General features: G+C 36.2%; 1 protein-coding gene across 1 annotated transcript; it reads left to right on the top strand.

Moving 5' to 3' along the window:
* Positions 1-253: 253 nt before the first annotated feature.
* isoc1 (isochorismatase domain containing 1) lies at positions 254-5,199 on the top strand. The gene is made up of 5 exons (XM_055207027.2): positions 254-592; positions 1,551-1,670; positions 2,733-2,936; positions 3,483-3,599; positions 4,417-5,199. The coding sequence occupies exons 1-5, from the start codon at positions 326-328 to the stop codon at positions 4,561-4,563; spliced, it is 855 nt and encodes a 284-aa protein (XP_055063002.1). The 5' UTR covers positions 254-325; the 3' UTR covers positions 4,564-5,199.
* The last annotated feature ends 9,189 nt before the right edge of the window (positions 5,200-14,388 follow it).

Here is a 14,388-nt window from a genome sequence, read left to right on the forward strand (position 1 = left end):
TAGTCTACCTATCTTATAACATTATTCTATTTTTTAGAACATAACATAAATATTCATAAGTATGCAGTGTCATAACTAAGTCTTTGACGTTTTTAATTAACTAACCCGTTTGAAAAACGGTTGAAAATTGAGCAAGTTATGCCATGTTTTACTATCAACACAATGTGTGTGTGAGCGAGCTGCCTTTGGTAAGATGGCCGCCAAATGCGGACGTTTGACTCCGTTGGCCAGCAGCGCGGGCGACATCTATGGACTGTACTGTAGATATGATTCATTAAAATGATTCACTGATTCATCTGAGTGATTCACTTGAGAGTTGAAACTCATGATGGCGGACTCAAACAGCAGCACTGATCATGTCTCTGTGTTATTCTCTTTCTCTGTGTTCTCACGGCCTTCATCTGTAGCTGTTGGTTCTGGATATGAGGTTCTGATCCAGAAGTTTCTCTCTCTCTATGGACATCAGATCGATATTCAGCGTAAATTCGTGATTCAGTGTTTCTCGGAGGACTGGGGTCAGTACATAGATTTACCGAAGGGATTTACGGTCACAGTGAGATGTCGTCTCAGATTAGTGCCTCTGCAGGTGGATGTAAGTTGATATTTTCATAAATTAGCTCTTCGTGTTATTATGTTCATATTTTTATTTCATTATATGACGTGTTGACGTATGTGTATCGCGCGCGTGAGGCACCTGTCAAATGAGTGTGTGTGTAAAACACTTTCACGTTCATTGAAACATTGTTTGTTGTCGCCTTGTCTTTGTGTTTGACTTGTTGACTAGTAAAGTGAAAGTAAAATGTCTTTTGGTGAAACAGGAATATATTAATGCACACTATGAGTTAATCGTTAATGTTTTATCTTATGTATGGACTGTGTTAAAGGTCCTGTGTTCTGTTTTATGTATGGATAAGATCTGTGATAAAAAAAAAAAAAAAAAGATCTGTGATATTATAGTTTACTATGTTTTTGCGTACAGTGACAATTGTGTGTTATTAACATAAACATTAAAGGTGTTTACATTGAACACATTATATAAAACAGACATAAATGGACGGTTTTGCGGGCAGGGTTTAGGTAGATTTTTAGGCAAGTTAAGTAGTTTTTACAAAACAACCCATACAAAAACAATTATGGTGTGCAGCGAGACACAAAACGGGCACAGATATATTTTAAGATATGTATGAAAGATATTTAGACAGCTCAAACGTGTGTTTTAGTCTGGTACTAAGATAAGCCCTGTCTGTGAAACTAATGTACCCCGTGTTGAAAATAACATACCAAAACAAGTGACGTTTTACATTCTAATACATTACACATCTTAAATCAAATCAAATTGATGTGTTTAGATTATATATACATTTAGACTGACTAAGGCATGTTGTTGTATGATTGTGTGGGATTAAGATCAGCGTCTGATCTGAGTGTCATCAGCATCATCATGTAGGTCACGTGATCATACGTTCTGATGTAATCTGTTTATAATCCACAGTAGAAATGATTGACATTTGATATCTGATGATATCTGAACTGTGTTTGTGTTTATGTAGATGACTCTGTTGGGAAACCTCTCAGCAGCCACCACAGTTTTCTTCTGCTGTGATATGCAAGAGAGATTCAGACCTGCCATCAAATACTTCGGTGACATCATCAGTGTTGGACAGAGACTGGTAATATATAATACAGATCATTTTACAACACTGTTTTAGTTTTGTAACACAAACATTACAACTGAAATATAAAACATGTGTGACTAGATGAAAATGTTAAATAAATACCTTAAGACATCTCAGCTGGTATCTACCTCACCTCACTCTCAGCCAGAGGCGTCATGCCCAGGAGTTTAGCCAAATGCAACCTCAAAATCAAAGAAGCATACATTAATCTGTTACTTTCTTTTAATCTGTTTAATATGCACAATGTTATCAATTCTGGGCTGCATCCTTGTCACTTTTAGGAGATTTGTGCCATTTTGATCGTGTTACATTACTTTATTCTGGCGGCAGGCGCTGCAGACAGCGCAGTCGCAGACGTCATTATCGTCTAAGCGCGCTCACGAGCTTTGCTGTTTGCTGCTGCATTTTTGCTATTTGACATGCTCACATATGAGGTAAAATTTGATGCAATAATGCGTTCCTCTTTTTTAAATCATTATTGAACATTAAAATCAACCACGTGGTTATAGCTTATGTCATTTTCATTGTTTATATACTTAATGGATTTAAAATTACATTAATTTCATAGGATAATGCAGTTGTTGTGCAAAATGCATTAATGACACAATTAAGCAAGTCATTAAACAAAACTTAAATAAACATAACATGCCATTTCAGATGTAAATATGATGCCAATATGTCATTATTCCGATTGAATAGTGTTTGATATAAAAGTTAGTCAACACTTTTATTTTGGAGGTGTTTGCATGATGACGCTCAGATTGTTAGAAATGTAAGTTCCATGGAAAATACTAAAAGCTCTATAATATATTTCATCTGATGTCTGTGTATGCACAAATTTCTGAGGTCTGCACACTGTGCCCCCTTAAAAAATTGGTGCCTGACGCCCCTGCTCTCAGCTGCTAAGTTAAGGAGGGGGAACACCCAGAATCCTCTCATCAGACACAACACCAAATATATGTATTCATTATTATATTTAAAATAAAAGAGCCATGTGTGAAGTCTGATGTGATGTTGAATAAAGATGTCATTGTGTTTTTATGTGCATTCATACAGCTGCAGGGTGCTCGGATTCTGGGTATTCCTGTGCTCGTGTCAGAGCAATACCCAAAAGGTCTGGGCAGCACAGTTCAGGAGCTGGATCTGACCGGGACTAAACTAATTTTTCCCAAAACAAAGTTCTCCATGGTTCTTCCCGAGGTGGAGGTCGCACTGGCTGAACTTCCTGCAGTCCGCAGTGTGGTGCTCTTTGGTGTCGAGGTCAGTATCTGCAATCAGAAAATAACAAGCAGTTATCTTCTTTAAAAGAACACTTGGTTTAGTTGTCATGAAATGGATTTAAAGGGGACTTATCACGTAAATCTGACTTTTTCCATGTTTAAGTGATATTATGTCAAAATGGGATCTTATTATACTAATACCGCCCCTTAATCTGCACTATCCAACCACGGCACTGCCATTTAGTGCAGAGAGAGAGAGAGAGAGAGAAAATATAATTGACAGCACAATTGAGTTTCACTTTCAACAAACCACCATTATGGCGATCAGTGTTCGCATCAGTATCAGCTCATTTCCATTTTAAAGGACACACCCAAAAACAGCAAATTTTGCTCACACCTCTACTCACACATTACAAAGTATATAATGTATTATATAACATTATAATAATGTTATAATAAATTATCTGTGATGTATTTTATGCTTAAACTTCACATATGCACTCTGAGGACACAAGACTTTTTAACATCTTTAAAAAATCTCATAATATGACCCCTTTAAAACTGACAGATTGTTTTTGTCCTGTAGACACACGTGTGCATTCAGCAGACAGCTCTGGATCTTGTAGGAAGAGGGTTTGAAGTGCACATTGTTGCTGATGCCACATCATCTAGAAGTATGATGGACAGAATGTTTGCTCTAGAGGTATGAAAGATTTTACATCATCATCATTCAATTTAATTTTATTTATATAGCACTTTTCACAATTGTTAATTGTTTCAAAGCAGCTTTACATGAATAGATGTAGGGGAAAACAGAATAATCAATGGATAATATAAGAAGTAGAATACAGCGGCTAAGAATAAACGGTACAAGCGAGCGTAGTAATAATGTATTGTATAAAGTAAAGTGCTAAGTTAAGCCAATGTTGGCTGACTCTCCAGGGGATGAAAAAAACCCTAGGATGAAAACCCTGTGGAAAAACATGAAACGGGTAAGTGTATTAAACTGGTTCAGCCGGTGGTCGTTGGTCGCGCATCAGCTGGGCATCACGTTGAAGGACAGCCAGTAGATCAGTGGTGTGATGACCTTCACAGCAGCAGGAACTGGGTCTGTGTGTCTCATTGTCCTCGGGGTCGAGGACGAGACAGGGAGAGAGAAACAGAATCCTATTAGCGTAGGGGCCGTTCACATGTAATGCAAGTGTCATACAGTATTTTGGTTTAAAATCCGCTCGGTTGCAGCATAAGTATATTACCCAGATGAGTTATGTGAAAGCTTTGTTCTGTACAAACTAACTATTGCAGGATAAGTACATTTACTTGACATTTTATGTGAATGCTTTGTTAAAGAAGAATGTCTTAAGTTTAGACTTAAAGTGATCATCATCATAAGCTGTCTAGTGTTAAGTGTCTGTAATGAATATAAAATAATTTAGGTAAATTATGACCACACATCAAGCTGCTCTTACATAAAATATAATGTAAAATATTTAACAAAGTTTTCTCATTGTGTTGTCCAGCGTTTGGCCCGTACTGGAATCATCATCACCACCAGTGAATCTGTCCTGCTTCAGCTCGTGGCTGATAAAGATCATCCAAAGTTTAAAGAGATCCAGACCATCATTAAAGCCAGCGCTCCAGAGTCAGGCCTGCTGTCTAAAGTCTAAACACACACAGAGAGAGAGAGAGAGCAAAAACACAACCACAGCTCCTCTACACACACTGATACACAAATAAAGACTCGCACACATTCAGTTTATCAATGGATTCAAATGTTCACCAGCAGATGTTTGTCAGCATAAAAAGTGGTCCAACTTTAAATATATTTCACATGCAGTCAATTTATATTTGATGTGCATTATTTAGGCTAAAGTCATGCATGTAAAATGTATTTTCAGATGTCATTTAGATGAGGAAATGTTTGTATCTGACTGTGCTCAGATCAGCAGAAGAGCTCCCAGTCAAACACAGCACATTGAATAACTGTGTTGTTTATACCTGAATGTAAATGATGGTATTGGACAGATGTATTTTGATGTTGATGTTTAATATTAAGGATTATTGATAGATTCAAGTATGACCATGTATGCCAAAAATGTCAGCTTCTGCAGATCCTGTGTTAAGATAGATTCATTTCACTAGATCTTGTGTTAGATCTCTCTCATGTCAGATAAATGACGTTGTCTGTTATTCTAAGATGTGTTGTGAGTTATAACACTTCTACTCAAATAAACACACTCAGATATAGAGATGAGCAGACAGAAGACAAAGTGACGAAGAATAAAATGAACGATTTTTAGTCTTGACTTTGTCTGAATAGAAACAGATTTAACAGCTGTTATAACACCAAGCAGCACAGAGATGGAGACCACTGGACACTCATATCTAATGTACTTAATAAGATGATACAGCACCCAACATAAGATTAAACTACATGCATGAAAAAAAAAAATAGTATGGCAGAGCGGGGCACAACCTAACACTTTTTGGTTTTAGCTCAATCGTTAAAAATATTTGCGTTTGATTAATTATATTTTTACACAATCAACACACACATCTCTGCTACAAATGAACATATAGGGGCGGTTTCCCAGACAGGGATTAGACTAGTCCTAGACTAAAATAAATGTAAGAGCTGTCCAACCTGAAAACAGCTTGCACTAACATTTTTTAAAATACATCAGTGCCCTTTGTTTTGTCTCAAAATGCACACAAGTAATGTTTTTTGTAAGGCATATTTGTTATAGTTATATTTCCTAATTAAACTAAGGCCTAGTCCTGGCTTAAGCTAATCCCTGTCCGGGAAACCGCCCCTTAAAGTTTGTTTCTATTGCTTAACATTCTTGGACAATTACACCAAACATGAAAGAAGTCCAAACGTTACAACTTAATTGTAACAGGCAGAGGTTAGTTGTAACACTTGCTAAAAAATTAGGTTTGCAGGCAAATATTTCAATACTATTTTGTCTATATACTTGTTTAATATACAGGTATCTACAGTATTTATCCCTCATCTAATCATAGTTCAATTATAAATGGATACAAATGTCTAAAAATATGTGAGGAAAAGCAGCACAATTATGACAAAAAAAAATTCTATGTGACCCAGTAGATAAAAACTACATACTAAAGTCTCAAAATCAAATTCTGAGATTATGAAAATCAAAGTCTGATTTTAGCCATTCATTTCATTATGTTTTTAATGTTTGACATGACCGTATTCAGTCAATATTAAAGATATGAACAAAAATACATTTTGACACAATTCTTGATAAGACAGGCACATTTATTTTATTGGCAGCCAACACTCGTTCGTGTGTAGCCCTATTTAAAACAACAGCAAGAATTACGCGAACGTTAGCTGTTTTCATATGGTTAGTGAATTACGCTAACGTTAGCTGTTTTCATATGGTTAGTGCTGTGTAAAAATATTTTCAAGCCTACCAAAAAGTTGCTAAGAGCTGCAGACATATTTCAAAATGATGCAATGTTTTAGTCAGCAAGACACTGATTAAGATAACATAACATTGGTTTGATGAAAAAGTGTTTAGATGGCATGTTTTTTTTTTCAGTCTCTATGGAAAAACATTATACCTTTCCATAAATTTGAAAAGTCTTTTGGCAGTGTGAAAACAATATTTGACAAAACAACTCGCTCAACCCTGTGCAACAGTGTAAATGATCTGCGTTACAATTAAATTAAGAAGAATAGTAAATCCATAAACATGAGTTTCTTTGTTATTTGACTGTATTGTGACATCAGACTACCTCTTACTGACACACAGAAATAAAGTTAAAGTTTTTTCACATCGATGCCATAAAAGAAGCATTTTTAGTTAATTAAAGAATCATTCAGTCAAAGATTCTTGGAAGGATAATTTCTCACTACAGATAATCTTTTGTAAAACAGAAAGTTTCTTCAGATGTTCAGAGGTTCTTTATGACACAATCCAACAAACATATTTACATAATCACCAAAACAACCACAGATGTTTCTCAAAACAGCAGAGATAATAGATATCTTTGAAGCTTATTGAAACTGAATAAGAACATCAGAAATATTATGTTTATTATTTCCCCAAAGAAAGTCCATTATGTGTAGATCTTTTTTTTACCATTATTTTCAAATATTGATTTTATTTCCTGTTTTAGCCCTTATAGAGTTTCTCATAGTTTTATTGACTTTTCTTTTGTGTGTCTTTGTGTTGAAATCAGCCTTCAATTTGATGGTTTGTGTGCCTATAGATGAGCAGTATATATTGATTGTACTTCCTGCCAAATGTATTGAGGTCACGGATTAAACAATAATATGCGTAAATAAAAAATAAAACGCGCAAATCATAACTTTAACCAGATTTAAAATTATATAGCACAAAACTGGAAAACGAATGCAAAGTTATCCAAATTGCAAACAAAATTAAATTTTCTTGATACTCCTTTATTTCTTCTCTCGAGTATTTTCTGTCATATTTTTAAATTTTTTTGTATGCTTGTGCTGTTTTTTCCTTGCTCTTTTTTTCTGCATTCTGCGCTATAAAGATGGATAACCATCAGCTGGCAAATCTTGGACAAATACAGCTCATTAAGCAAAACTAGATTGTTAATGGTTGACAGAAACACACTCCTTATGTCTGTTGTGAGTACTCTCTCTCAGTTCTTTAAGAAAATGTGTTGTCCATCTGTTAATGTGCACCAGGCTTGTGCACAATTCAGAATGGATTTAAGAATGACTCCTGAATTGATCAGAGAACAAATGAAAGTACTGTAGGGTCTGTTCTTTCATTTGATATATTTTATGTTAATTTTAAGATGAACATTTTGTGTAAGGCAAGGCATTAACTTTAAACTAAAACTGGGTGGCAACTTTTTTCAAAACCGCTGAATGGGACAGAGTTAAGCATGCTTCCATATTTGATCATAACTTCAACAGTTGCACGATATAAATTTTAATGTATAAATTAGATGAAGGTTTAATAATGAAAATAAACACTACAGTCTTTATTCATATTTTGATTGTGTCTTTGCTGCGTCTGTGTTTGTTGGGAACTGCGCTCTGTTGCAGACACACTTGATTCTGAGGAACTACTTTGTTTGGCGGAAGAGTAATATTTGTACTACTATAATTACAACTTTTTTTTTTTTTATAACAGCTAAGGGGGCTTTAGGCACTCCGCTTCGTGTCGTTATTGCTTATTTAGTTTGAACTACTTGTACAGATTACATTAACAGGAAATGTTTTCCCCCAGCAATTAATGTTAAAATCTCTAGTCACATAACAAATAATTAAGTTTGATTCATTGTAATTAGGGGTGTGCCATATCATACCGTTTACGATAATACCGGTATAATTTTTTACATGATAAAAAAGGTCATATCAGTGATATAGCGATGCGATGACGTATGGCGCATTACCGTTCCCTAACGCGCACAGCAACAAGAATAATCATAATTTCAAGAATAAAGTCATTATTTAACGTGAATAAAGTCGTTATTTAACGTGAAGTCATTATCTAAGAAGTCGTTATTGAACGAGAATAAAGTCGTTATTTAACGACAATGAAGAAAATATATATATATACACACTAAATTCACTACACACTATAATATATTATTAATAAGCATGTATTTTCAAGCAAGCCCATAAATGTGCTCATTTTAATTGAAAGAAACGAATGTGCCCTTTAGCGGTTTGTGTTCTATTCTGGGATCTTCTGCTTGCCTGTAGCCTACACAGAATGTTTTTATTAATAAAATGTTTGCTGAATTTCTAATCGGCTAATATCTCAATAGTTAGTTCACAAAGCTGCAGAGTCTTTCCATTCCTCCCTCGCCATACGATTATTCTCGTTTAATAACACATTTATTCTCTAAATTATATTTATTCTGACTTTTTTCTTGTTAAATAATGACTTTATTCTCGCTATAGCGGCAACCAATAACCGCTCAGGGGCGAAGTATCTAGAAGAAGCATTTGCTGACGCGTTCCAGTTGTTCTTTGTATACATGAATGTCTCTACAATAAATATCATCAAACAAACGAAAACAACAAACTCATAAACAAAAACACATACGATGATGCAAAACATGTAAAGACATACTTTTAAATGATGATGATGAAGTCCATGTAAAGCCACATTAATAGACCAATATAAAGTTCAAGATTTACGGTACGTTATGTGGCAGAATTTTACGGTACGTTTTACGGTCAACAGAAAGTAAGCTTTTCCGCTTACTTCCCCCCTGTTCCAATACACAACTAACAAACAGGAAATGGAGTGAAATACTTATACAGGTGAAACCAGTGAAATACCATGACCTGGAAGTGGATACTCAAATTACAAAATAAAAGTTCAAACATATAGTGCACTTACATTCCAGCCCCTGATTATTACACAAAACATCTGTAATAATCATCAAATATAATTAAGAATAAATACAAACATTTACACTGCAGTATGGCACATACATTTTCATTGAATTTTTTTTGTTCTTTTTTCTTTTTTAATAAAAGTCTGTTTAGTTCATCTTTGTAGATACAAAGTTTGTCCTCAATAATGTAAGAATTGTCATGTCCGTTGAGAGCTCTCAAATGTCACTATAAGAAGTTAGTCCGTAGATTCATGATGTTCCTCAGCTTCAAGAAGACAACAAATTTTTGTAATTGGTCTAGTTAAGAGGGAACTCATAGTTTTGATTTTGACGTCGTACAAATCCTTTTTTGTCCTTTATGGTGTCCACAATTCTACCCATATTCCAGGAGCTCCTAGGTGCATTTTCGTCCACTACAGGCACAACATCTCCCAACTGAAAGTTGCGTGTTTTTACAATCCACTTCTGTCGTTCCTGTAGTAGAGGTAGGTAATCAGTTATCCATCGCTTCCAAAAGAGATTTGACATGTATTGAACTTGACGCTATCTTCTACGCGTATACAAGTCCTCTTTTGTGAAGGTTCCAGGAGGTAATGTCAAATTTGTCTTCAATAGGAGAAGATGATTAGGTGTTAAGACATCTAAATCATTAGGGTCAGAAGAAGCTCTTGTTATAGGTCGATTGTTAAGTATTGATTCCACTTCACAGAAAAATGTAAGAAGACCTTCTTCGTCCAAGCGCTGACCTTGAACAATAGCATTCAGGATTTTCCTTATAGATCGTATTAGTCTCTCCCAAATTCCTCCGTGATGCGAACCAGTAGGTGGATTGAAAGTCCATTTTATCTTCTTTTGAAGAAGAACGTCGTTGATCTGATTTTGGTTCCAATTTTGTATTGCTTCTCGTAATTCACGTTCAGCTCCGACAAAATTTGTCCCATTATCTGAGCGTATTTCAGCCACTTGTCCACGTCGTGCAATGAAGCGTCTTAATGCATGAATAAATGAATCTGTATCCAAGGATGCAGTAATTTCAATGTGAACAGCTCTTATGGCAAGACAAGTAAAGATAACCCCGTAGCGCTTTAGTGTGACTCTTCCCCGTTTTATCTCAAAGGGACCAAAACAATCTACTCCAACATGAGTAAACTGTGGTTTATCTGGTAAAACTCGATATGGTGGTAAATCTGCCATTTGTTGATGTCCTGCAGCTCCATTGAACTTTCTACATACAGTACAACACATTTTGATAGAATTCTTCTTATGGCTGCAGCATAGTTTTTCCAACTCCTCCAATGAAAGCAGGTCCTTGTGTCCAAAAGATGGTAACTTTTGTATTCCTTTATCAACAGTTGTCATCTGCTGAGATGGATCCACGGCCTGTGGCTGTTTCCGCTTTCTGACACGATCCAACAGTATTGTCTTTAAGCGAAGAATCCATGCAACAGCCTTTTTCAGTCGCATCCAAGAAGAAAAGTAATTAAAAAAGTGTGATAAGGAGTCTGATTCTTTCTTGACTTCTATCCGGTTTACCAAGACATCATTACATCTTGACATGTAGAATCTACTGGCCATTCTTCTTGTGGCTGGACAAGAAATGTAGGACCAGTAAGCCACACACTATTTTGTAGAAATGAATCCACCTTTACTCCTCTTGATGTCAAATCCGCTGGATTACTCAATGAATTCACATATTTCCACTGTGATATGTCAGAGTTCTTCAGAATTTCTGACACTCTGTTAGACACAAAGCACTTGAATCTTGTGGTCGCATTTCGTAAGTACTTAAGAACTGAAGTACTGTCCGTCCAGAAGACTGATTCCTGAAAGGGCATCTTAAGCTCTCTCATCCATATGTTGTTAATGCGACTAGCAAGTGTGGCAGCTGTAAGCTCCAAGCGAGGAATCGTAGTGGATTTCAATGGCGTAACTCTTGCCTTGCTTGCTAGAAGAGTTGAATGTGTCAAATTATTGGCATTGTGAATCAAAAGGTAAGACACCACACCGAATCCTTGCTCACTTGCATCTGAAAAGTGGTGCATTTGAGCAGATGTTACTTCACCAAATCCATCAGGTTTTATACACCTTTTGACTTTGAAACTTTCCAAATGATGCAGGTCATCTAGCCACTTTCTCCAACGTTGAATGTACTCTTCAGGAATAACATCGTCCCATCCAATTTCCTTTCTGCATAGATCTTGTAGGATTATTTTTGCAGACAGAATCACAGGTGAGAGGAATCCTAGAGGGTCATAGATGGAACTAACGACAGAAAGAATTCCTCTTCTGGTAAAAGGTCGTTCATGGACTACCACCTTATATTGAAAGGCGTCTGACTCGGCACACCATTGTACTCCCAGGGCTTGTTCTAGTGGTAATACATAATGATCCAAATCCAGGTCCTTTACCTTGCTCTCTCTGTCCTTTTCAGGTATGGCACTCAATACGACAGGACTGTTACTCATCCACTTAGTTAAGTGAAATCCTCCATTGGCACACATATCAGTGAGGTTCCTGTACAGATGTATGGCATCAGATTCAGATGTTACAGAGACAAGACAGTCATCCACGTACAAGTTATAAAACACAACGTCCTTTGTCTGGTCAGCATATAGGTCCTTTTGATCTGTTGCACATTTCCTTAATGCAAAGTTGGAGCAACTTGGTGAAGATGTAGCACCAAATAAATGTACCACCATTCTGTATTCCTCCAAACTGTTGTTCACGTTACCTTCAGACCACCAAAGAAACCTTAACCCTCTGGGGTCCAACCATTTTGGGACACTGTCAGAGGTTCTGACATGCTCTTACATTTGGTCTTTTTTCAGTTGCTTTAAAACATAATAATGGCAAGTGTCTCATACCACTGTGTTCAGCACAAACTGGGCTAAAATATTATATGAGCTACATGTATGTACTTGTTTGTATTTTTGAGAGAAAAAGGTTTATGCGTGGTTTTAAAAAAAGCTAAAATTTTAAGTCACTGATATAAATTCACAAAACCCATACTAAACATGCTTTAACAAGACTTTCCTTAACAGAATCTAGTAGTCTAGAGTTTTTTCTTTAAAATGATTTGAAAATCATCCTGCCTACTGATTCACATAAACCAATATATTGATTTAGAAATTGTAAGACACTTTTTGTTTAGAGTGGCTGTATGCGAGAAGGATTGATTGACAGCTAGCAAACAAAGGCTCGCATAATGAGCTGCATAATGAGCTGCATAATGAGGCAGGAGGGAACTACAGTAAAGAATGTGAGGACAAATGTACATGTTTGTTTGAGGTTTATTAAGAAGTTAACAATATAATCAAAATAAAAATGAAGGTCAGTAGGACATTATCAGTTTATTTGGAAAAGAACCCTATCATAAACTAAATTAGTATCTCAGATAAACATCTGCAATGATTAGTTATATAAAAAGCTGTTTTCAGATGACTGTTTTCAGATGCCCATCCCCTTATTGTCTAGCTTCTATTTTTAACGCGTTTCTGTAAGCAAGTATGAACTTTAAAAACACATCGCATATGGCGTCCATGTGCGCGAGCTCGCGTCTCCGTGTAAACAACGCGGAGCTCATAATAAAACGATGTTGCGTGTAAAGCTCAATGTATGGAATGCGTTGCATGTAAACAATATCATATTACAACAGATCCCCCAGTGCAGCATTACTCAAAGCTGACATGAAGGATACGAAAGTGAATAACTGTGTCTAACACTGTACAGCATGCAACAATAAAATCCGCCATTACGTGATCACGCGCGTACTCGCTTGTAAATAAGCATGTAAACAAGGAATCATATTACAGCACACACTTAAAAGATACAGCAGTGCAGCATTACTCAAAGTTGCCATGAAGGATACGAAAGTGAATAACTGTGTCTAACACTGTCTGTACAGTATGTATCAATGAAATCCGCCATTACGTGAAATCACGCGCCCTTGTTTGTAAATAATGCGAAAGTTTTTAAATCCGAAGCGTGCGGTCTGCTGAGGTTGCTTATGTAGGCTGAACTGCACAAGCCATAACATATTACATGATAGCAAATATAAATGAAGACAAATGACTTACAGTTTCTTCAGGAATATATCCTTCTCCATTGCGTCTTCCATTGTTCTTCTTCTTAGGTAACAAACTTAGGAAAGTTCTTTGGAAACACTTCTCTTCCTCAATGTCCAGACATAAATTAAGATATTCCTCACGTGTGTGTATAAAGTTTATAATCCAAACATGCGGTAAAGTCTTTAAATCTGATAAAACTTTACGCTTTGTTTATTATTGTTCGAACTGCTTGTCTCTTCATTACCATGTCAACAGCCGGAGGGCGTGACTGCATTAGAGATAATGAGCTCAGCCAGGAAAAACGGTACTCTCTTTACTTCAATGCAGATTATACAAACAGGAAATATTTGTTTTTGATTATAATTAGCTTGTTTAAAAGTAGACATTTCAGGCTTTCTTTGGGTATGTGTATCGTGTTTGTGTGACGAGTATTCGTGGAGTTTCAACTGATTTTTGTAACGTGATTTGAGAGACAGCTGGCGGAGACATAAATGTCTGAATGCGCACCCTGTTTATTTTCTTTATTTGACAAAAACACAAAGATCTCTTGTTATTGTGAATGTACACTAATTAAAGAGGACCCTTCAGTGTTTCAAATGATGTCAAACACGTAAGTGTTTGATTATTAATGATGGAGTATTTTAAGTTGGTTCTGCTATGATAAGGAGAAAACACGTCAAAACGCGTCCCCGCGTTTTTGGACCCCTGGGGGTTAAAAGATCACAATCTTCTGGGTGGACTTGATGAAACATAGAGTCGATATCGGCCATCAGGGCAACAGTTTCTACTCTGAATCGTACAAGTACGCTAACTAGCGAACTAGTTAGATCTGGGCCATGTAAGAGATTATCATTCAAAGATGTACCTTGATAAGAAGCGCCGCAATCAAACACAACCCTTATTTTGTGTTTTTTAGGATGGTATACGCCATGATGTGGTTTATACCAAAGATGTCCATCACATCTTTCCAACTCAGCCATGGGTACTCTTTCTGCATAACCCTTACTAATAACATCTTCCATGAAGGTGGTGTAGTTTGCATGAAAGGTAGGATTC

The sequence above is a fragment of the Misgurnus anguillicaudatus genome, chromosome 12 (assembly GCF_027580225.2).
Source record: "Misgurnus anguillicaudatus chromosome 12, ASM2758022v2, whole genome shotgun sequence".
NCBI lineage: Eukaryota > Metazoa > Chordata > Actinopteri > Cypriniformes > Cobitidae > Misgurnus > Misgurnus anguillicaudatus.